General features: G+C 43.0%; 4 protein-coding genes across 7 annotated transcripts in view; 3 read left to right on the forward strand and 1 right to left on the reverse strand.

Annotated features, from left to right (window-relative positions):
• rnf207a (ring finger protein 207a) overlaps positions 1-6,437 on the reverse strand; it is a 23,208-nt gene extending 16,771 nt beyond the window's left edge. Inside the window, exons 1-4 of one of the 4 annotated variants that reach the window (XM_040159344.1) lie at positions 6,157-6,437; positions 5,262-5,367; positions 5,089-5,117; positions 4,671-4,861 (exon numbers count right to left, since the gene is read on the reverse strand). In XM_040159344.1, the coding sequence (XP_040015278.1) occupies positions 4,671-4,861 (191 nt within the window). In that variant the 5' untranslated portion in view covers positions 5,089-5,117; positions 5,262-5,367; positions 6,157-6,437. Of the gene's footprint in view, positions 1-3,490; positions 3,901-4,670; positions 4,862-5,088; positions 5,167-5,261; positions 5,368-6,156 lie in introns of those variants that run through there. The other 3 variants (XM_040159346.1, XM_040159345.1, XM_040159348.1) reach the window with 3 other exon arrangements.
• On the forward strand, positions 145-1,979 carry zpr1 (ZPR1 zinc finger). The gene has a single exon (XM_040159349.1). It carries the CDS (start codon positions 303-305, stop codon positions 1,629-1,631), a length of 1,329 nt encoding a protein of 442 aa, XP_040015283.1. The 5' UTR covers positions 145-302; the 3' UTR covers positions 1,632-1,979.
• On the forward strand, positions 6,428-11,862 carry rpl22 (ribosomal protein L22). Its single transcript, XM_040159350.1, has 4 exons — positions 6,428-6,545; positions 6,930-7,040; positions 7,389-7,513; positions 11,685-11,862. Exons 1-4 carry the CDS (start codon positions 6,534-6,536, stop codon positions 11,824-11,826), a joined length of 390 nt encoding a protein of 129 aa, XP_040015284.1. The 5' UTR covers positions 6,428-6,533; the 3' UTR covers positions 11,827-11,862.
• Positions 11,863-13,353: 1,491 nt separating this feature from the next.
• chd5 (chromodomain helicase DNA binding protein 5) overlaps positions 13,354-24,506 on the forward strand; it is a 40,872-nt gene continuing 29,719 nt past the window's right edge. Inside the window, exons 1-2 of the mRNA XM_040116252.1 lie at positions 13,354-13,495; positions 20,045-20,196. Of these exons, the coding sequence (XP_039972186.1) occupies positions 13,429-13,495; positions 20,045-20,196 (219 nt within the window). The 5' untranslated portion in view covers positions 13,354-13,428. The remainder of the gene's footprint in view (positions 13,496-20,044; positions 20,197-24,506) is intronic.

Below are 24,506 nucleotides of genomic sequence, written 5' to 3' on the forward strand. Positions count from 1 at the left end.
CCCAAAATAGTCTTAAAAATAATTGAAAACCCTGCATGAGCTCCCTGTCTGCAGGAGAACCTCCGGGATATTTTCGTGCAGTACTGCAACAAAGCTGAGGGGGGCAGCAGCGATTTCCCGGACCCCCCCCCGAAGAAAGAACTGCGGAAGAGGAAATGCAACACGGTGACATAAAACGTGTGCGGAGGCTGAAGCCCGACGGTCTGTTATCTAGAAAGTTCCAGCCCGAGATATCTCTGGACGGCAGGCGACCGCGCGTGTAGACGGACTGTCCGCCGAGGGAGACGACGACGCCGTCGAAAATGTCCGCCATTTCCGAGGAAAATGTGCGCGGCGGGAGCGTTTTCAAGGACATCGGCGCCGACGACGAGGACTCGCAGCCCACCGAGATCGAGAGCCTGTGCATGAACTGCTACCAGAACGGCACGACTCGGTTGCTTCTGACCAGGATCCCGTTCTTCAAAGAAATAATCGTCAGCTCTTTCAGCTGCGGCAGCTGCGGCTCGTCAAACACGGAAATCCAGTCTGCCGGCCGGATTCAGGATCAGGGCGTTTGTTACGCACTGAAAGTCAAAACAAAGCAGCACTTGAACCGGGAGGTCGTGAAAGCAGACAGCGCGACCACCCGGATCCCCGAGCTGGATTTTGAAATCCCCCCCTTCACCCAGAAAGGCTCACTCTCTACCATCGAGGGCCTTTTGGACCGAGCGGTCGCGGGGTTGGAGCAAGACCAGCCTGCCAGGCGGGCAGCTGACCCAGAGGTGGCTGAGAAGATAGAGCAATTCATCCAGAAGCTGAAGAAGTTAAAGGATGTCGAAACCGAATTCACAGTGGTGATTGAGGATCCGTCTGGCAACAGTTTTGTGGAAAACCCGCTGGCCCCCCAGAAGGATGAGGCTCTCACTGTGTCTCGGTTCAAGCGGACGGTCCAGCAGGACATGCAGCTGGGACTCAGGGCCGATGATGACCTGGACGAAGAACCCAGCAGCGACTTGGAGGCCATGAGAAATGAGGTCTTGGTCTTCAACACTAACTGCCCAGAGTGCAACGCGCCAGCCTCGACCAACATGAAGCTCTGCCAGATCCCTCACTTCAAGGAGGTGGTCATCATGGCCACGAACTGCGACAGCTGCGGCCACCGGACCAATGAGGTGAAGTCAGGTGGAGCCACCGAGGAGCTGGGCACCAAGATCACCCTGCACATCACTGACCCGTCAGACATGACCCGAGACGTGCTCAAGTCGGAGACGTGCTCCGTCGCCATCCCGGAGCTTGAGTTCGAGCTGGGGATGGCAGCTGTGGGCGGCAAGTTCACCACTCTGGAGGGGCTGCTGAAAGACATCAAAGACCTGATCGTCTCCAAAAACCCCTTCATCTGCGGTGACAGCGGCCCCACAGATCGGGTGCAGAAGCTGAATGAGTTTGGAGAGAAGATAGACAAGGTCATCGCCGGAGAAATAAATGCCCATGTCATCCTGGACGACCCGGCGGGGAACAGCTATTTGCAGAACGTGTACGCCCCGGAACCGGATCCCGAGATGACTGTTGAGAAGTACACCCGCTCGTTTGAGCAGAATGAAGAGCTTGGTCTGAATGACATGAAGACTGAGGGATATCAAGAGGGAAACTGAGCTACCAGCACCAGCTGAAGGGACTAAATCAGTCGTTGATTGATAATGTCTCGACATAAATCCAGTGTAATTACATTTCTCCATATTTTCTGTTATTTTCGTACTTTTAAAGTTCAAGGATTGTTTCCATCAGTATATTGATCAGTGAGAGGAATTCTAAGTTATCTAAATGTACATGAAAACCAAATAAATTTAAAACACATAAGTAACCTGATTTCTATAATAACACAGGGATGTTGCTGTTACTAAAGTTGCATCTGGTTCTTATTGCATTCTTGTGACGTCCCACAAGATGGCGCTCTGTTATCTTTGATTAAAAAGGATTTTTTTTTCTTTCAGTGGACCACACATTGCGTGACAGATTACTCTTTTTATACACCTGTAAGCGTGACATAGTCTGAATAAAGCGATATCTAAATTGATAGTTTAGCTCTGCTCTTTGACTTGGTGGGTGTTGAAAGACAGCACGTAAGGTTTGCTGCTGTATTTAGATTGAAATACTAGTTTTCCGCGCTAATCTGCAAAATTATTTGAAGAAAAGCCAGAATTTCTACTTTACTATGATGAGACTTACTGAATTAAATGCTTCTAAACTGTGGCTGATTTATTAGATTTACAAGACAGTTTCTACAGCATCATAATGGTGTAATTAAAAGCTGGGACTGCAACCAACAATTCTTTCCAATTTTGATAGAAAAATGCCATTAAAATAGTGAAAAATGCCTGTTGTAATTTTTCAGAGCCAAAGGGGACATCTTCATATTCCCTATTTTATCTAACTATTAGTCCAAAACTCAAAAATAATCAGTTTACTTTACTTTACATTTGAGATCATAGAAACAGAAAATGTTTGGTATTTTTGCTTAAAAAACTGCTTGACTGAAATGATTATTTGATTATCAAAATAGTTTCTGAATAATTCCTTATTTGTTAATCAACTGATAATTTCCGCTCTATTGACTATTAGATTAAACAAAATCTTAACATGTCCTAATTCAGAGACACCATACAAAAGAAACATTTAATCTCAAGGACAACACATGCAGTTGTAATGTCCAGTGTTTTTCTGCTACATTAGCCGGATTTGCACAGGCCTGTTTGATTTTAAATATCTGTTGACCCCCACACACACACACACACACACACGCACACACACTGCTGTGCATGTTTTATCTAGTATTCATAGCAACCGGGATCTATTGTGTTCCACTAATAGCAGAGTAGTGAATTCCTAGATTACATGGTTGTTGAGTGAGCAGCTGTTAGCAGGCTGCTGCTGCTGCTGCTGCTCATGGAAACAGTAGCTGCCAGGCAGCCCCCCCCCCCGTAGCCTGAGCCCAGACAGCAGGGCTCGGCAGCTCTGTGCCCACTGGGTTATTTCCATAGCAAAAACCGATGATGGTCTGTTTTTCTTCCCTCTCATTTCTCAGTACTTTGAGGTATTAAAGCACTGTTGTTGGTATTACTTTGTATTATACTGCCGACTAGCACATAAGATTTACCTCAACACAGGTGAACATCAAATAGCTGTAGGGCAGATAAATGGGGGGTTCAGTCGTAGTTTGTCTAGGTAACTTTAGTATTTTTTTTAAGATCACAATACTCCGCTCTTACTTTACTGTGGAAGTGTGAAAAGAATCCGGGTCATTATGGATTCCAACATATATATCCTCAGAAGAAGCTATTTTGAGAAGAGGTAGATATATCTGTGTCTTAGCAGAATCAGAACCCAGGAGCTGTTTATCGGTGAATTTTTTTTTTTTTTTAAGTAGTTCCCAGTACGAATCCATATCTAGGGAACATTGTGTGAACAGCTGAAAATAATGTAGTGACACCAGGACTCATCCACAGCATCTCACCGTCTGATCTCTTTGTCCACACACGAGAGAAATCCAAAAATCTGGGTCAAGTTGTATCTGATGCCGTAGAAAAGACTTGTGGTATAATCACCTTGGAGTAGAGGTCAATTTCTATATATTCCTTTGTGCTTTGATGGGGGACAGTTAATGCTGCCGACCTGAAGGTGACTGTAAATCACGAGTGACTCCTTAATAGGGGATGAAATGGATTTGTATCATGTGACTGCTTTTGATTGCCCCTAAGCTGCTGGCACCGGTGCTACATGCCAGTATGCTTTGTTTGCTGTGTGACTGGTCTTAGCGGAGCCTGCCTGCCCTGCTGAGTGTTGAGGCCAAGGGCTAAATCAGAGACTGGGATGACCCTGCAGCTGTTCCAGCCACTCAGTCCTGCCCTACCTACACCCGGCCAGCGTTTGGTCGCTGAGCACCCCCTAAAACCAAAACAGTGACTTGAAGCTCTCTGAAACCAATGGGATTCTCCTCAAATCTCCTGCATGAACCACACCAATCTACTAATCAACTTATGCGGAACGAATCCCTTTGAGCAACGCTGCCCAAAACTAGGGCTTGTGGGAAAAAAGATCTGGCTCCTCACACAAATCGTTTGATCCCCCATGAGGTTTCAAGGAGCAAAATTATATTTTACTAGAAGGGTTTAAACTGCTTAATCATGTTTGAGCAGTTTGAGATCACCTGCTCATTACAGAGGATCACCAATTTCATGATGATACAAGCTGTGGGAGGTTGTAATTCAAATTGAGTGTGTCTATAATCCACCAAAACAGTCAGTCTTTGACCTGTGGCCTCCACGTTTTCGGTTTGATTGGGCTTTTATGGCTTTGTACCACAGGTGTGACATACAGCCTCAGCTTTCCTACACAGACACCAAAACACCATGTTCAGCATCCATTTTTAGTTCAAAAACTTGATTTAAACCTTCACAGTTCTGAGTTTTTCTTTTTCTTATTGTGAACATATTAGAAAATGTATTTCCTTGGAAAGTTTAAATAGACAAAAAGTTTCAGATCAAAAGTGTCAGTCTGTAATGCAATCTGGGGTGGAAATAAAGAGCATTGGTTTGGGTTTTCCAGAAATCTAGGGCTTTTCCATTGCTTCCAAGATTGATACTTTATGTGCGGCCCAAATTGGTCCAGATCAACCTCACAGTGCTGTCTCTTACCCACAGAGGGGGCAGCTGAGACGGCTGTCATTGGTCCGGCCTCGTAGGCAGCGGGCACAGAAGATGTGATAGCAGTCCAACAGGCACGGGGACTGGTACTGCTCATGACACAGGTGACACACCAGGGGGTGAACGTTAGCACAATCCACATTATACTGATTGTCCAAACTGGTGAAGATTTCTCCTGCCATCTGCAAACAGAGTGTGTGAATAATGACAGACTGTGAGTGTATCACATGATTGACAATTTCAAAAAAGAAATCGCATCACTAAACAAAAAAGCTTTAGCATGTGGTATAGGATTGAATTACAGTCCAAATATTCCAGCTATTATAAGAGAGGCTAAGCTAATATGAAACCCTTTGATCAAGAGAGACAACTGAAATAAACAAGAGGAACTATTTTCTTTTTCATTTACCTTGTCAGATGTGTAATAAGAGCCCAGAGCTTCAGTGAGAACCCACAATCCACAGATGGCAAAAAAAACGACAACATCAAAGACTGTCAACACCAAAATTATATCCAGCTTACAAAACCTACTGTAAATGCAGTAGGTTAGTCTTCAGTAAGCACCGCGAGCCACTGTCTTACCTTTCAGTGGTGCTATCAGCTACCCCCAGCAGGAATGACAGCAATGCAGGAACTCTTCAATAGTAGGCCGACGGGGTCCCTCTGCCAGGCAGCTGACAGCACGCGCCTAATGCCAGCCCCCAAGTGTTGTCAAAGTGCAAAAGGGACATTTAATTATGGTGCTTCGCCATACAGTTTTTTTTTTATTATTTTTTTTTATTGCTGTAAGTAGAGTTGTCCTATTTCTAATGTCATACTGTTATTACATTTTGGACACCAAAGCAGGGTTAATGGAGGAAAAGGGTTGGAAATCACAGCGGCTTAAATCACTGAGTGTGCAATACTTTAAGAGGAATGCTTTCAACCTGTCATATAAAGCATTATTTTTAATGCCTTTCGAACACGTTTTAAAGAATCTATTAGAAAAGTGCTACATAAATTAAGATTGGTATCGTTGTGTTGCCTAAAAGCAATAACATCAGTTTCTATGTATTTCTAATTCAAGAGCAAAGAAATGAAAATGAAAAATCCATGGAAGTCTACTGAAAAGAACTATATAATTTGGTATAAATTATAGGGGAAATAGATGTGTCTTTTAAAGAACTGCTCAGTTTAAACTCAAGCAAACATTTATTCATTATCATTTATTATAGGGAAGTCTTTTCTCGACACGTGTTTAATTTTATGCTAGCATGTAGTCAAATATCACAATTTTCATTTTCAGGCAAACTGCTGTGCACTGGTTCCCTAGGTTAAACTAACAGTTAATTAAAATCAGGCAAATGGAATCTGTCTGTGTTTTGCTTATAATTAATTATTTACACAGTTCTTGCCAGGAAACGTATTCGAAATTGTTAGGAAATAAGGATTGAAAATAGAGCATTACCAAAAAAATCTTGACTCAAGGTCCACTTACTAGCTTTTTCGAGCGCTTTCTTAACTCGCGGTCTTCTTCAGCAGATGCAATTTGCTCAGTTGTCATGGAGAGGGCTCAAGTGTTTGATATCAGTTATATATGATCTGTTTGTTTGATACGTGTTTTAAGAGCATTTCGATAGTTGGTGCCCTATTTATGCCCCCGCAAGAGACCGTATGAATGTTTGTTATTGTAAACAGACATCTAGTTTCACATATTTAGCGTGCAAGTAGCTGAAATGTTACGCTAGTTACTGCACCTAATAACAATTTCTTAATCAATTCCAGATAACTCGATGAGACTGCGATCGATTTCGCGGCCGGGTATTAGAGTTCCTGCGGAACCATCCCCCTTCCTTTTTGTTGAATGTTTTAACCATGGCACCGATTGTGAGTAGTTAAACGATCAAATAAACTGCATACGGTCGATGTCTTTTAGCTTCTATGTTGCACTCGTATATCGTGTATGTAATTTGTGATTATAAATATGTGTGTCGCCGACAGTTTAAGCCCTTTATTTTGATTTATTTACTGTGTCGCGGAACACCACGTTGGGCTAACTGTTCGAGCTAGCGTGAGCTAGCAGCGGTTGACGTGAAAAATCTGTCGCAAAGTGTTGTCGGTGAAAGAAAGCGTAGAGGCAGCTAGCCACTTAGGATATCTTGACATAACTGGCAAATTAGTTGAATGTTTCCGCTAGCTGTTTTGAAGTTACGCGTGATATGAGGGTCGTTCGCGTGACTATTAGTAACCTTTACGTTACATCTGTGTCAGAAAAAGCAGGTGGTCAAGAAGCAGGGTGGAAAGAGGAAGAAGCAGATCCTGAAGTTCACCCTGGACTGCACTCACCCTGTTGAGGATGGCATCATGGATGCTGCCAACTTCGTGAGTAGACCAGTTCAGACATAAGTGACATCTTGTTGCACAGTGTGCAGCAGCTGTCAGACCCGACCCCCTGAGTGCCAAACACTGCTGTCAAGTCAGCGGGATCAATCCTGAGTCACTGGAGATGATGTTTACTGTCAGTCGTGTAGAAAGACAGTATAATCCAGTTCGATTTTTTTGAATGGAAACTAAAAAGATGTTTACCGCAATGTGTCACCTTTCAGTTAGAAACCCTTATGTATACATCACACCATTTCTTTTGAAATCCCCAAATTGTAAAAATTCCTTCTGGGGTTATGAATACCAACTGTTGCCGTTTGTGACTTTCTGTGTCCTCTGCACTTACAGGAGCAGTTCCTGCAGGAGCGCATCAAGGTGAACGGCAAAGCTGGAAACCTTGGTGGTGGTGTGGTGTCCATTGAGAGGAGCAAGAGCAAAATCGCTGTGAACTCAGAAGTTCCCTTCTCAAAGAGGTACAGATTATAGCGCAACTCTTGTCAGACATGCTTTGCCAGTTGACAGAAATGCTTTGAGATTCTCAACCGCTGCTCTGTTCAGTGCTTGCTACCAGGCCACAGAGATGCTTTTAGGCAAAAACAGATACGTCCAATTTGAAGAAGTGTGGGAGGGGGTTGATTATGAATGGACTGATACTAATTATTAATGGTCTGATATGGTCATGGATATGGATACCCTGAGAGCAGACTGCCCGTGTTTTAATTTTCATTAATTCTAAAATAATACTTTGTTTTTCTTGTGTTTTTCTTAGTTAGTTGCATGGAAAGTATCTTAAAAAGATCTCCAGTAATGTCTCTGTCACTCAGCCATTTACTTTCAGCTTTTGAAAATTGGAGATTAAAGTTCAGCTGAACCAAATATTCATAGTGGTATCCAGCCATGCAGTTTGTTTTGGCTTTCCTTACAGAAGTTTGTTGAGATATCTGCTGCTAAGGCATTGTTCCATCAGCCCAATGCAATGGAAGTGGAATTTTGTTTGTGGTGCCCAAAGCATCGAAAAATGTTTTCAACAGGAACTACTTGGTTAAAACTTATAAAGAAAATGTATACGGTACGTACACCCTATGGCCACTTTATACATCAGTAAAATCTATTCCAATTCCGTACAACAGCTCTGCCATAAATTCTACCTTTACAAAGTTGCTAATGTCCAGTTTTTTTTTTACATTTTTGAAATGTGTAGTTCAATTAATAACTATTGTGGAGTTCATAGTTAAATGTGTTGGTATACATTATACTTAGTTGTTTCTGATGTTTTGTCCTGCGTATGTACATGCATGGGTGGGGAAGAGCATTAGAAACACTTGTGAATTATAATTCGGTCAAGTACAACACCATCACTAACTATGACTTGATTGCAAGAACACAGAATTGAATTAATGCCTCAATGGCGGTGTCAAATAACCCCCTGAAATTACAGGCATCATAAAAGTAGACTTAATGTCAGAACAGAGTTGTATTGGATTGCCTTAGATTGTACAGGTGTAATTAATAAAATGGCCACTGAGTGTATTGAAGCCTTTTTTTCACATCAGACATTTCAGTAAGAAAAGCACAGGTGAAAATAATATAATTAACAATGGCTCTTTTCTATTAAAGTGTCCTGCCGTATCAGGAACCTGGAATCAAAGCACCTAAATGGAATTCAGCAATCATTCATTTTATTATTTGAACCTGTGGTTTTCCTACTATGACATGTCAGAACGTTTTCTGTTTTTGGGAGGAAAAAAAAAAAAAAAGGCTGATTGCCAACAAGTTCTGTCTTATCATGCCATTTGCCAAGTTGCTGGGTCTTATTTTCTTTTCTTTAAAGAGGTATTGCCTTACAACAGCTCTTTGTTCCAATTCTCTTAGAACCACACAGCTCCGTCTGCATGCCATCAGGTTGAAGTGGGAAAACAGCCCAGTCCAACCTACTTTCTTGTACTTAGTCAACAATGTAATGTGGAAATGAAATCATTGATAGAGAGAGGATGAAAACAAAGAGAAGATGAACATACATGGGAGAAAATAAAATTCATAACAGGAGGAAAATATGTAAATAAAACAAATAGGTAAATTAGAATGATATACAGCTCTGGAAAAAATTAAGAGACCACTGCAAATTTTTCTGAAATTAGCATCTCTACATGTATGACAGCCATTCCATTCCAGTGTCTGTTGAATTCCAACACAAGCACGCCTCATTCTACTTAATGAGGTACCGGTTAGGTGATCTCCTGAACCAAATCTTATTAACGAGGAAAGGTATAAAAACCACTGCTGTGATCATCACTGTCCTCTTGCAGTAGGACCAGCTGGATGGCAAAAACAGTGCAGTAGTACCTCAAAAGTAATTGGAATCAAAAAATAACTATTGACCATGCCAAAAGAAAAAGTTGAAAAGAAAAGTTTTGAGTGAGGAAAAGAAGGGTTCAGTTCTGGCTTTACTGGCAGAGGGATACAGTGGGCGTCAGGTTGCTTCCATCATAAAATTTCTAAGACGGGGGTTCATAAGAACAAGGTCAGGCAGCAGACATTGGGGACAACAAAGCTACAGACCGACAGAGGGCGAAAATGACTCTCCAGTGACCGGGATGACCGTCAACTCATTCGAATGTCAATCAGCAACCGTAGGATGACATCAAGTGACCTACTAGAATGGCAAATGGTGGCTGGGGTGAAGTGCACGGCGAGAGCGGATCGAAACGGGCTCTTAGGGGCAGGGCTCAAGTCGTGTAAAGCTAGAAAAAAGCCCTTCATCAATGAGAAGCAAAGAAGAGCCAGGCTGAGGTTTGCAAAAGACCGTAAGGATTGGACCATAGAGGACTGGAGTAAGGTCATCTTCTCTGATGAGTCCCAATTTTCAGCTTTGCCCAACACCTGGTCGTCTAATGGTGAGACGGAGACCTGGAGAGGCCTACAAGCCACAGTGTCTCGCACCGGCTGTGAAATTTGGTGGAGGATCGGTGATGATCTGGGGGTGCTTCAGCAAGGCTGGAATCGGGCAGATGCGTCGTTGCGAAGGACGCGTGAAATCCGGCCACGTATAAGGTTATCATGGAAGAAAACTTGCTGCCTTCTGCTCTTGCTGCCCCAACTCTGAGGATTGGTTTTTCCAGCAGGACAATGCTCCATGCCACACAGCTAGGTCAATCAAGGTTTGGATGAAGGACCACCAGATCGAGACCCTGTCATTCCCAGCCCAATCTCCAGACCTGAACCCCATTGAAAACCTCTGGAATGTGATCAAGACGAAGGTGGATGGTCACAAGCCATCAAACAAAGCTGAGCTGCTTAAATTTTTGCGCCGGGAGTGGCATAAAGTCACCCAACAGCAATGTGAAAGACTGGTGGAGAGCATGCCAAGATGCGTGAAGGCTGTGATTGAAATCAGGGTTATTCCACCAAATATTGATTTCTGAGCTCTTCCTTAGTTAAAACATTAGTATTGTGTTGTTTAAAAATGAATATGAAGTTGTTTTCTTTGCATTATTTGAGGTCTGAAAACACTGCATCTTTTTTGTTATTTTGACCATTTGTCCTTGTCTGCAAATAAATGCTCTAAAGGACAATATTTTTACTTGGAATTTGGGAGAAATGTTGTCAGTAGTTTATAGAATAAAACAAAAATATTCATTTTACTCAAACACATACCTATAAATAGTAAAATCAGGGAAACTGATAATTTTGCAGTGGTCTCTTAATTTTTTCCGGAGCTGTATAAGGCATTAAGGCCTATCTGTGCCTTTAAAAACAAGCAGTAAAAGTTTAAAATCGGTTCTGAGGGCCACACGTAGCTATTGCAAGGAAGCCAAAACGGAGGAAATATGATCCAATTTTCTCGTTCTTGTGAAAACCCTGGCAGTAATATTTTTGAACAAGCTGGAGTTGTTCAAACAATTTCTGGGGCAGGCAACTCTATAAAGAATTAAAAAGTCCGATCGGCTGTAAACAAGGCATGAATAAGGGCTTTGGGAACCTGGAATTTAAGAAAAGATAGGATCCTAGCAATACTCCTGGGCTGACTGATGGCAGTTTTTGTTGCGTGTGCTAAAATAAGAAGAAAAAGATGGGTCAGAATCAGAAAACCGCCTCTATATTTCTGCTTTTGGAAATATTAATTTGCATAAGCTCCTTTTCAAAGATTGAAAGTAAGTACAGATACATACCTCACTGAGATTGATTTAGGAACACCGCCACCAGAGGGTGACTCTACCATTCTTATTCTTAAATGGAGCCCTTCATATTACCAGTGGGGAAAAAGTAACTGGGAGATGTTGGTATTAGTGTATCTGGTGGCCATGTGTGTAACCCTAGCATAAGCTTGATCTGTCATCCAATTACCAGAATTGAGTGACATACAGAATGCTATCTGTGAGTCAAATAATACTTAAAGAAACAATACACAACTCCTGAATTAGTTCTTTTTGAGGTCAAAATAGTTTTACTGCATAAAACGGTCATTTGGTTGACATTCTCTACACCGGTCTTTTATTCAAGCATTTTAAAAGAAATGGCGAGATTGTGCAAAAACAGTCTCGTGTGTAGGTTCCCAGTGAATGGGTTATGAAAATGAATTGCATATTATACACTAAAAGGCTTATGCTGTTTTACCCCCTGGCCTCCCCCCTTCCTCTCTTTCAGGTACCTGAAGTATCTCACCAAGAAGTATCTGAAAAAGAACAACCTCAGGGACTGGTTGCGGGTTGTGGCCAACACCAAGGAGAGCTATGAGCTGCGCTACTTCCAGATCAACCAGGACGAGGAGGAGGAGGAGGAAGATTAAACCTGCCACCCCTTTTAATAAAATTTTCTAAAGAGAGTAGAAAAACTGTGTCCTTTTTATTTATTTATTTATTTTTTTTTACACATTTGCTATAAGTTTTTCTCTCTGGGCATCACACACTAGTGGTGCCAACAACAAATTATAGCTATGAACTGTATGCTTTGCTCTGTTGTAAATCTTTATTTAAATTCTTTTTATTTAGATGCATAATAAAACAATCCAAACGAAGCTGCCGTCTACCGATACATTTAAACTATCCATGTATAAAATGCTTTATTGTTATTATTTTTTTTTTTCCTCTTCTTTGATGCCTTTATTTTTGGGTACCTTTATCTTAACTGGGATGTCCAGTGAGGAAAATGATTTGCTTTTGTGCCCCACCATGCAGAAATCAGCACCAGCAAAGCTAATTACCGGAACATCAAATTTAAAAGTAGGCTGGTGCATTCTGTTCATGGCCAAAAGAGAGAGGAACAGAAAACTATTGAGCCTGGATACAATTAACAAATAGGCTACAATGAAATAAAGTGGAGTACAATTGAAGAATAATCCCAATGAGAACTCCCCTGCAGGACGAGCCGTGGATGTGCACTTCCAGCACTTGATTTCGTGTGTTTTGATACATGAAGTGAGGCTGAAACTCTTGCTCTCTTGTGGCGAGCTCTCTGCAGGGCACCCTGTGTTACAGCTGCGGTAACCTTGACAACAGTTAGACCACTGGAAGTCAGGACTCCTCTCCGCGTGCGGTCATTAGGCTGCACTTGTGTGTTATTTTGTCCGGGAGGGAGGGAGGTGGGGGGGGTGGGGGGTGAGTTTTTCCAAAAAATGAGGAAACTATTTTTTTTTGAGTCTGGTTATTTCTGCCCGAGGTTTTAAGGCGTCGCTCGAAAGCGAGAAGTGGCCCAAGGAAAAAAAAAAAAAATTAATTGGCATAAATATTTTCACTTCATGGGGCAAATGTTTTAATTCATTCATTCATTTTAGTTCCCCTGCTGACAGACTTCACATTTGGAGCAGGGGTCGTGAGTGCGCGGCGAAGTTTTTTTTTCTGTCGATTGTCCGGACTTCCAGCAGGAAATGGGCAGGCGACGGGCGCGGGAGAGCATCCGCCTATCAGCGCGGCACATGGCGATGCCGCGCGTTGCGCGCGTGTGGGCTCTCGTTTTCGCTTTTTTTTGGTTTGTTTTTTTTTTTTTTTTCGGACACCGCTAGTTGAAGTGGTAACTAGGAGAGCACGACTAACTAGTTGTGGGGGAAATTATGGGATGCATCGTCATGGCAACAGACCAGACGTCACAATCTGGGCATGTGTGTTCCATTTTTGTCTTTCTTATTTTTCAGACTGGAAGACCTGGATAGAGATCAGTGGAAAAAAAAAAATTATATATATTTTCTCTATTTTTTTACTCTTGGAGAGAAAGCCCGAGACTAACTGCAAAAAAAAAAAAAAAAAAAAAAAAAAAAAAATTAAATTAAAAAAATTTCAACTGAGCGACGAATACATTTCTTTTTGGGTGAAGAAAGCGACCGGGCTTCGGCGTCTGGAGGGTTAACTTTCAGTATTCTCAGCCTAAAAGGGGGTTTGGGGGCTATGAGATAAAGATGCCGGGGTCGCTGAGTAATGAAGACGAGGGACAAGACGACATGGATTTTGAAGACGAAATGCCAGGTGAGGGAAAGGGGGGAGGCGGGGTGTCCTTCAGATTATTTTTGCGCCGCTACGCCTTGAATGCGGGGAAAAGGGCTTGTCCTGCGTTCCTGAGACCAGAGAGGAGGAGGAGGGGTGGGGTGCAATAAGCAGAGTCATGCTATTATTTATTTATTTTTTATTTTTTTTTATTTTTTTATTTTTTTGCACGACCTACTGTCTTTAAGGTGGGAGCAGGTTTTTGGATTTGCCTCCGGCTGCCCCCACATCCAAACCCGATTTATGGGGCAAGATGAAAACCCTGCTGCATGGTTTTCTGTGGGCTGTTTTTTCCTTCTTCTTTTTTTTTTTTTTTTTTTCCGGTTTCGGAGGCTGCATGCGTGTACGAGTGAATGGCTTTACCTCGAGTCCAAAAACACAAGTTTGGGTCAGAGAGCTGCTCAAAACCACGACAGTTAATTCGCTGCTGTGTCAGCCGATGGTCTCTCTCTCCCTCCCGATTAGTGGGTGCATATGCTTTTAAGTCGAAATGCGCTACAGTGACAACATCCGCGTTCAGTTTTGTAGAAGATGCGCTGCTGTTTCCAATTGTGATCAGGAGGCTGGTCCAACTTCAATTCCTTTTTTTTTTTTTTTTGTTATTTTTCCTTTTTTTTTCTGGCACTGCATGGCCGCAGAGGTGTGAAAGCCACGTGTAGGCTACAGTAAACAGTGCTCGCCCAGTCTTTTGCCTGGGTCCTGAGCACCGTTGATGACCACGGTTGGGTCACCAACATCGCCCTGAGCCCTAACCCGCATTCCTGGCGTGCAGCTCGTGCAGCGGTGGCTTCACGCAAAGCCAAAACCTGGGCAGTATCCCTTCTGGCCGGAGAGTGAATCCCTCGGCCACTCCGGCAATGGACCAGCCGTGGTGTAGGCTAGGCTACATGCCATTTGCTCTCCTTAGAAATCAAGTCACAGGGGAGGTTAAGATTCCTTAATTAATGACTTGTGTACAAGATGGTACTTCGTGTTATGGCCATTTTGTTTTGTGTTGGCGAGTGAGTTTGTCAGTCTCTCTCTGGCAGGTGTCCCGGCACCTAGTGATTCTCTGTCCTAAAAATGTGCCTGTCCCTGGTGAAACAGGTAAAACAACTGCCCAGTTAGGGGATTCCCAGTCCCGGTGTTATGTTGTCTAAATGATGGTCTCCTAATAGAATAAAATTAAAAAAAAACTCTTTACTGCTGCTTGATGATTTACGTTCCCCTCGTTGTTAGATAATCCAGAGGTGGGATTAGCTACGGGTCGTAGCTGTCACGCCTGTTTGACATGTACTCAAACTGCTAACTGTGGTGTCTTGTTATGTGCAGCCAGGAGGCGGCTTCATCAAAATCAACATCTGTTTCCCGGTCCGATGTGCTGCACGCGTGCACGGAAGAAGGCAGGACACACTGCATTGTGTCAGTTTGTCCGGCGCTGGCCAGTAGGTTGTATATTTGCGTTGCAGCTCGCCCTGAGCCTCAGATTATTTGATGGTTTGATGTCAAGGGGCCAGACGTAACAGCTGCCGCTTTTCCACATATCGCAATGTGGAAAAGTTCAATGGTCGTAGCAAAATATTGAGTGAGAAGTTGTATGGTTCAGTGCTGCGTAATCAGAGGTAATCCTACCTCTGATTAGGTGTTGCAGAATGATATCGTGTTACAGAGAATGCATAAGAGAGAAAGCGTTTCAGTTTTTTACTCAGAATGAAGATGCTTTTTGGGTTTGGACGCAGGGTGAATGAGTAACACAGTGCAAGGTAAACTTTTGTGACAAAAAGATTTAAAAGCCTTTGCCGAATCGCGTTGGCTTGGCTTTGCCTTGGCAGTGATTTAACTGCCTCAAAATTTAATGAGAAATTGTCATACAGTTGCTATGGAGCATTTTCTGCTCATGTTTCACGCTTGTTTTCAAGGTCTTGAACCATAAGAGATGATATATTACATATCCCTATCACAAAAGAGGGTTTATTAATTACAGTATAGCCTATATCACGGGTATATCATTATTTGCTATTACTTAAATATAATAACGATGTGATTTTCTTTGTCTGTCACATGTGACAAGGCCTTGCATATATATATATACATACATACATATATATATATATATATATATATATATATATATATATATAGATGTATATATTAAAGGACAGAGAGAGGGAAGGGGAGAAACAGAGAGAAGTGTTGAGCAGCTGAGGCATCATCTATGACTGCCAGCCATAGCCTGAGGGTGAACGAAGGCACTGATGCGTGTCCCCAATAACCCAGGGGGGCTGGTTAAACATGTATGAGGAAGGAAGGGTGCAATTGATTATGGCAGGTGAGTGAAGATATGTGAGCAGTGATCTGGTTTTAAAAATCCAAACATTTTTATGTGTCTGTCCAAACGGTTTTATTTGTGCCTTGATATAATTTTGTATTTTTATGTTGTTGGCTATAAATGTAATGTCACTGAAACTCATGATGACACAAATCAGACACAATGATCTTTATTTATTATATCTTAAAGTAAGATATCCATGTTATTCTGAAAATATGACAGGTGTTTGGTATCAGTGGTTAATGTCCGTCTCATGTCTGTTAACGTCTATTTACTTTATCTTATATCAGTGACCATAATCAAGTGATACAAACCCATTGTTACGCCGCTGATACAGAAAGCAGTTTTCAGAGCAGTTTGCAACCTCCGTCAACAGACATCAAAGCGACAGACAAGGTCAGGAATCCAGATCAGATTTTTTTCCCGGCACTGATGCTTCCACGCAATTAAAATTCAACAATGTAGAGGCACATCCTAGGGGAACTATAGACCCCTAAATGCTATCCTATCACAGCTTTTATTTGCTTCGGCACATAAAGTGTCCTAATTCCCTTTGTTTCACTCCGGGTGCTTACACTGTCACAGATTGTTCCATTGTGTTTTCTGTTTTAATTGTTTTGTTCTTCCCTAAAATTGAAAGATTATCATGGGCTTTTGTGTGCCTACAAATGTTATCCCCAATTGGAAAGGGGTCTATTTTTGGATCCTTCATTGTGAAAGTTGACACCATTTTTTCCAGCTGCGTGTGCACGTAGCCCAAGCACGAACGATGCCCTTTTTTTAATGCGTATTTGCAGATGTGGGGTATTGTATTTTTCTGTTCAGTTTTATATCTGCTTTATATTGCACACATTGTGATCTTGTGCATACGTTGTCTATAACAGATATGGTTTTAATGATGCCATTTGGGCTTTGTCCTTCCATCACTTTAATGATTACATTTTCTAATAATAGTCTATGGGTATCTTTTTCGGAAGGCGTTTGAGGCCCGAGCTATAAGCGCTTAATCGATGAAGAATGGAAACCCTTTGCTCTGTCTTGCCTCCTTCGTGGCAAGCAATGCCGGGCAACGTTAAGTGGGTATTTCCACACAGGGGCCAACAGAGAATGTGCTAATGTGCTTCCCAGTAAACTCCAGCTTCATCAGTTGGGAGTTGCTCATGAATCTCCCTTCTAATGGGTCGGCCCGGTGGCCAAGCACTTTCAGGAAGGTCAGAATCGTTTCTGTGCCATCCGTCCACACTTTACAGAAGGCCTGTTTGCCAAGTGGAATTTTGGTCCTCTTTCTGACAGAATCTGGTGCCAGACCTCTCTGTGCCAAATGACAGAGTGACCCCCCCCTCCTTCCAACACCTGGCACAGCCCGGCTCACTCACCAAGCGGAGAGATTATCTTTCCCCTGATGGCTTTCCCTTTGGGGACTTCACAGGGCATTTACTGTAGGCACGGTTAGGATTATAACATATTGGAATGCAGGTGTTAAACACGGACATTTTTATTTTCAATTAATTGCACTGCTGTCACACCCTCTTATAAATAAGATCCATTTCTGACAGACTATTTGTTCAGTATTTTTGTTAGACTTTTTTTAGTTTAATTTATTTATTTTTTTATTCTGAAAAGTCTACAGCCAATCTAGAGGCTCTGTGAGGCCTTTAACTAAATGCTAACGCCAGCAGGCCAACATGCTCAGAGTGAAAGTGCTAACATGTTGACGTTTAGCAGATATATTTGCCATATTTACCATCTTAGTATAGCGTATTAGCGTGCCAACATTCGCTAATGAGCCCAAAACACAAACTGTAACTGAGGAAGAAAGGAATAGGTCTTACCATAGACCGAAGTTTTGGGTGAATTGAAATTTTGCCCTGATAAAGGGAATGGGGATCGTCACAGTCATTACAATTTATCTTATGGAGACATGAACGTCTCTGTCAAATTTCCGGGGCAATCCATCGAATAGTTGTTGAGATATTTCACTCAAAACTACAAATGCCAACCTCATGGCAGCGCTAGAGCAGAAGTCAGAGGATCACCAAAGTCAGTGGGATACAACATCTGGGAGCCATGAAAGTCTGTCCAAAATTTTGTGCCAATCCATCCGGTACCAAAGTGGTGGACAGAACAACGTAGCCATCCCTACTAATGTCAATATCATGGCTGAAAAGGACCAAAACCAGTCTGCTCAAAGTGAATTAGGTGCATGTGATCAAACTTTTAAACCCTACATCTGTAACACAGCATCACCACTGTCAAGTTTGAGTGATTTATTGTACAGGAAGCAGAGCGAGGCACGCACGGCCCGGCATCATCTGGCATATCTAATCAGAGATGTGTGGTCAACCTGCCAGTCATAGCTCACTCGTAGAAAGAAAGGGTGCAGAGTGATGGACGGTGTGCTTTCTGTAATCCAGAGCTGTCTCCGTCTGCGTCTGATCCATGTCATCATATATGCATCTAACAGAGATGTGAGGCTTGCTCTGTTGCCATCATAACACTGCCTGGCAGGCAGCTAACATACATCTGAGACATAAAAGAGCCCCCTGTTTGAGATACTGAATACCTAAACTCAAAGCTTTATTTAGAGAGAGGGAAATAAAGTGGGAGAGAAGCACATGGGTCTGTGCTTGAGGTAGAAAGAAGGAAGGAGCAGGCAAAGCAGCAAAAATACCAAGGATAGATAGATAGATAGATAGAGGAAGTCTGTTTTAGGGATGGTGTACAAGCACGATTCCTTTGTTTACAATTTTTAGAACTCAAGACTTACCACTTCCCCTTTTACATAACGATTGTCAAATTTTAAGTTTATAAATGTTGTCAGTCTCAGCTTTGTCATGAAAAAAGAATGGGGCACATAAAGTACAAGTTACCCCCAATTAGCACTAAACAAGGGATGACACATTTCATCTGGCGGACAAAAGAAACACAATGAGCCTGCCACCGCCACTGATTGAAGCTTTGAAGTCACTGATCTGTACATACTGTACGTGTGTGCGCGTGGGATACCTCCTGCTAGCTTTGCTAAACAGAGGGTAAGTGGTTGGTGAGGTTTGTGTGTCTACTACACAGGAATCCCTCCTCCCCAATCTCTCACTCCAGCTACCCAGGGGAGTGGTAGACTGCGGGGTTAGTGTTGGCTGATTGACTCTGATACTTGTGCTGCATATTTCATGCCCTCCGGTCTGTCTGTGTGAGACGCAGAGAGCGAGGGAGACACGCAGATAGATACACTGAGAGACACAAAAAGACAGTCGGTAGACACAGGGGGCAGAACGAGATCAGATCGACGTTTACAGGGCGGCTGCGTCCTGTGTGTATTTCTCTGCGCGTCTCTTTATAGTGATGTATTGTTCGGGACCGTCTCTCTGCCTTACTCCTCTGCGACCCACTGTGGCATCAGTGAAGTCTACTGTGCTCAGCAGTCAGCGCGTTTGTACACAGCAGCTTGGAGACACTACAGCTGACAACCAGCAGCAGGTCGCTTCAGTCCCAGCAAGCATTAAAGGCAGAGGATATGCTCAGTATACCTCAGTGGTCCTCCCGGGACTCCCCATTTAGCGGCAGGGCAGGCACTCCATCTATTTGTGCTTTGATGGGTAAAGTTGATCCACACTCAATGATGTGTGATTATGAGGTTTATTTTGCCAAATGCTCTTGGTGGACACCGATTCATCCTTTTTATTTTCGAAAACTCACTAATTGATTTTTCAGTTAGCTGTATTTTCACTGTGTACCAGGCTGACAGCTAATTATTATCTTCACTATCAATTAATCTTTTTCTTTCCATCTTTTTGATGAATCTTTTTGTCTATTAAATTATAAAATTGTGAAAAATTCCCATCACAATTTCCCAAAGCCTAGGTGACGTCTTCATATCGCTTGTTTTGCGTAACCAACTGACCCAAAGATAATCAATTTACAATGCTAAAAAACATAGAATAGATGTAAATCCTCACATGCTGGATCCTCTAGATGCTGGAACTCATAAATGTTTTGCTTTTTTTTTTTTGTTTTTGATAAATGATTGACATTCGGCACTACAGTGTAAAAGCCAATCTGCATTTGTCAATTCTGAAGATTCAGGCTAATTACAAACTTAATTGGCTGTTAATTCGACAAACTCAACAGCAGCAGCAAAATTTCCAAATTCATCTTATGTACTTTGTGCAAAGTATACTACATTTTGTTCTTAAGCAGATATGTTTTTGTCTTTCTGTGTTCAGATGAGGATGACGAAGGTGAGCGCAACACTGTTCCCCTTGCACCCCTTGACAGCTTTTTCTCTGATGATGACTCCCTCAAACAACAAAAGAAGAAGAAGCCCAAAAAGATGAAAGAGGGGAAAATGCCCAAAGTTAAGAAGAGGAAAAAGGAGGTAAGGTGTAATTCTCACTCAACACCATCTGTCATGACCTTGGACACAACAGCTTGGCAGGCGTTGTGGCCCAAGCTGGACTCCGCATTCTCTGTTTCTCAACCCATCGCTCTTTTGATGTGTCCACAGTTGGATCGGAGGTGATTTTGGCTGCTGGACTGCCTCTGTAATCTAAATGAGAGGCAGTAGACTGTCTCAGGCTTAGGGGAGGTTGGCAGCACTGTCGCCGTCATTGCCAGTGTAAGCTGTGGGCACCAAGTGCCAGTTTAGAGTGTAGATTTGTGCCTGTGGTGCTGGTGCTGATGGCAGGGACTGTAGGTCAGAAGTACAGCGTCTGTGCCAAGATAGCAGTGGGACTCAGAGCTGTGACAGAGCAGTTTTGACAGTGGAGTTTCTCCAGCCTTCAGTCTCCAAGATTTAGATAACAGGTCAGAGGTTTGAACCGCTCTCAGCATTACCACTAGTGACTTTATTTAACCAGATTTGTTATGGTAGAATCACTAATCTAGCTGTTAAAGCTAGCCTTACTTTTGTTGAACAGCAGCCACTGTGGTCACAATGTGGCAATTATGGGATAATGGTGAATGATAAAATGTAGCGTTACAGCAGCACAAGTAGAAAAGATTTATAAACTCAGCAGACTGAGTCAGTAATGTCATTTATACAGTCATTATACAGTGAAATCTAATGACATCTGAAATTAGCTGACAGTAGGTCGCATTAGCTATCTTCAGTAAGGCTGTAGCCGCAAATCCCCAAAGTGTATTGAATTGAGCAAGGGTTTGTTTCCTTTTAATGAATTCATCCTTTTATTTGTAAGTGGAATGAATGTGATACGTCTTTCATGTGTCTTGCTTTAAAGTCGAATTATTCTTACACATCATCACCGTATAAAAAAATCCTTTCTTTTAGTTAATCTCTGGCGTGCGCTGTCCTTATTTGCCATGGTCTCAGGGCTGGGCCATTACAAGTTGCTTTTGCAAATGTCTTTGCAAACAGTTGCCATTGTCATCAGAAGTAATTTTCAGTTGTTTTACCGCCCACCTGAGGAACGTTAGTCCAATATTCACTTTCCTTTTACCTCAGTTTTGGTCTCCACCATCTTCTGATGAAACACCTGGTTTCATTAGCCGCTGAATTCTCACATGTGGTGCTGGGCAGGTAGTGTACAGGTAGCCCCAATTTTTGCAAAACAAGCTGTGTGCTGTGGCAGGAAACGATGTTGACGAGAGCGAAGTTTCAGTATTGTGTTGTGGTATGTTGCCTCAGCAGTTTATGTTTTCCGTTACTTTTACCTGAGCCCAACTACTCATTTCTGTGACAACTAACCATAATGTGAATTACCCCATGGCAAGGGGAAGTGTGCTCCAGAACAAATGATCTTATCAAGACTGAAACTCCTAATCAGGTCACAGAATCTAATGGGTTAATATGGTGTAACACTGGAAAATCAAAACAATGACACGAGCGGTTAAAAGCTCTGTGAAGCTGAAGAGAACCGTATTTTGATGATAATTATATGTTGGTTCGTCAGTCTGACTGACACCTTTTAGATTACACATTGTCATTCGACCCACCGTTAATATATAAAATTGATTAGTGCAGCTTTGAGGGGAATCTGACAAAAAAAGACAGCTTCACATGAAGTCAACTCTCGGTCTACCTTTACCCCTGAAAATCTTTGCAAAACCCACAAGCTATAATATTGTTTAATTCAGTGATTACAGGAATTCACTATATTCCCAGTGCATTTCCCGCCTGTGCTGGCGATGGCTTCAACAGTGTCAGTGACATAGCCAGGATGTTCCCCTCTACTGAGTGGAGATGCCAGCAGTGCTGTGAGGAGCTTGGCTAGCCATGCTGCCACCCGGCCTTTTGGCTGCTTGAGGTAAACACTGAGCTCTGGGTCTCACTGAGCTAATGGGGGGGGGGACTCCCTCCGAGACTCTCCTTTCCTCACTCTCTCTCTCTCTCACAGACACATACACACAGACTCTGCTCTGTATTTGCCTCTTTTTTTCCCTCTCCTCTCGTCTCTCACGCATTACCTCACTTTGCCTTGATCGTGATGCCGCTGCCTTAGTTACTGCCTTCTTTCTTTCTTTCTTTCTTTCTTTCTTTCTTCACTATCATTTCTTTTCTCTTTTGCCCTCCCACGGAGGAGCCGCCAATGCTGTAATTCACTACCAATCACTCCCCAAGGGTTGGTGTCAGACAGGGGCTAAAAGTCAATTGGGGTCAGAGACTCTCAGTGGCACATCCCAGTCTCAGGTCAGAGCTACTGATGGGAGGAATGGTAGCGAGGGAGAGACGAACTTGCCTTCCTTCTCTCATCTGCAGTGAAACAAATGACGGGGTGCCGTGCCTCCTCTTCAACAACAAATCTACCAAATCAAGGGGAATCTGAATTTATAGAAAGCAGCAAATTTTAGTGGAAAAAGAAGAGGCTGAACTTTGGCCGTAATTAAACCTCTGCGAAGCTGTGAAGGAGCTGCTTGTAGCTTTAGCTTTTGCTGAAATAGAGTCAATTCGAAATGAGCCTCTGTCTTGTTTTTTATGAGTTCAATATCCTCTCTGGGAATGTGAGTCAACAGAGAGCTGTTGCTGATTTCTGGGGAAAAGAAGAGGCTGTTGTTTTGGAATCTTAAAGTGTTTTTACAGCAGTATTTTTTCCTTGTTGAACTAGATTTTATTGAATATCCAGTTCTTCACTCATTTCATATTTTCTGTTGCATCCTCTACAATCCCCCTAAGGCAGAGCCATTATGGGGAAGCATCTAATTTGATTATGTTATCAGCACTTATCTGATTTTCTTCCCTCTGAAAGTAGAGACACCCTCTTTGTTGCTGCCAGTGTCCTCTTTGGTCCTATGATTTGTGTGTAACATTGAATTCTGGGCCACGGTGAGGTTGTTGCAGGTTTGTCTTTGCAGTTGCTCTCAACAGTGGTTCTGCTTCTTTGCTTTTCCCTCCTCCATCTCCACCCCCAACTCCCATCCCCCATCCACAATCTTCAATTTACTCTCTCACTCCCTCCCTCTCGCTCTTTCTCTCTCCTTCTTCTTATGCATAAATGAGATTTGTCTAGACGGGTGCTGGAGCACCAGCTCTGCAACCACCGGCCTCTGCATAACAAGCTCGTTATGCAAACGTGTCTGATTGGATGGCGCTGTTCCATTGGCTGCCACTGTGATAGAGTGTGTGTGTGTTTGTGTGTGTGTGTGTGGGGGGGGGGCAGGATTGAAAGAAAGAGTGAGAGAGAAAATAATGGTGGGGGGTTATGAGATGTGAAGGAAAGAAAGTGAGAGAAAAGGAAGGTGTGCAGGGGGGGGTGAGCTATGGGAAAGAGAGAGAAAACTAGGAGGAGAGAGAGAGAAGAAAGCTAGAGCCAGACACTGCTCAAATTTGGTCACCATGGCAACACAGCCAGGCTGCTGGTAGGGTTGGCGGGTGCTGCGGCAACGTGAGGCTTTCCACTGCGCTGCAGAGTAAAACGCCTGCAAGTCTCTCCCTGGATCCACGCAGGCCTGCTGAGCAACAGGCAGCGAGCAGAGCACAAAGCTGCTGTGCACTAATTCGCTCCCTAGCACGTGCACACGCATGTTCACGCGCGCAGAGGCGCACGCACGGTACATACACGTATACAAAGACATGCACACAAACACGTGTGGACGGAAAACACACACCAAAAGAGATTTAAAAAAAAATATCACAGCCGCACGAAAAGATATACGCATATACATATATCCAGGCACATGAACAGACGTGCGCGCACGCAAATTCCCTGCCAAGAAATGCATCTCTAGATTAAAGAAAAGAGAAACACACCCATTCAAAAACATACATAGATACACACATGCACAAATAAAAATGAACATGCACACTTGCACGCACATACTACACACACAAGCAGACAAGTAATTAGGTGAGAGGGGAAAAACGAGAGAAACACAACTCACACACCTCGCACACACTTTCGTGAGCACGCACCAGTGGATTTGTTCATATGCAACACTCTCCATCACACAAACAACACCTGTAAACTGTTAAGTCCGTATACCCTTCCAGATGTCTCATAGGAAAACAGGCACGATGCAGCGCGGTCTACACATCAGCTCTCTCTGGGCTGTAAACCGGCTGCACCGCCTGAGGTGTTCTGCGCCTCGGTCGAGTTTGTTGTCGAAGCATGTGTAAAAGGCGAACGTGCCTCCGACTTGCCTCCTTATCAACTCACCACTAACTGTTGACACGGTGTAATGATTTATATATTTCATCACGGGCAGAAGAATTACAATGTCAGCAAAACAGTG

Source organism: Xiphias gladius, chromosome 21 (genome assembly GCF_016859285.1).
Source record: "Xiphias gladius isolate SHS-SW01 ecotype Sanya breed wild chromosome 21, ASM1685928v1, whole genome shotgun sequence".
Lineage (NCBI taxonomy): Eukaryota > Metazoa > Chordata > Actinopteri > Istiophoriformes > Xiphiidae > Xiphias > Xiphias gladius.

What these genes read in the sequence shown, in the direction of transcription:
- zpr1 (XM_040159349.1), top strand. Translation starts at nt 303, where the DNA reads ATGTCCGCCATTTCCGAGGAAAATGTGCGCGGCGGGAGCGTTTTCAAG.
- rpl22 (XM_040159350.1), top strand. An exon ending in TCATGGATGCTGCCAACTTC is followed by an intron (nt 7,041 to 7,388) that starts GTGAGTAGACCA and finishes CTGCACTTACAG; the next exon opens with GAGCAGTTCCTGCAGGAGCG. An exon ending in GAAGTTCCCTTCTCAAAGAG is followed by an intron (nt 7,514 to 11,684) that starts GTACAGATTATA and finishes CCTCTCTTTCAG; the next exon opens with GTACCTGAAGTATCTCACCA.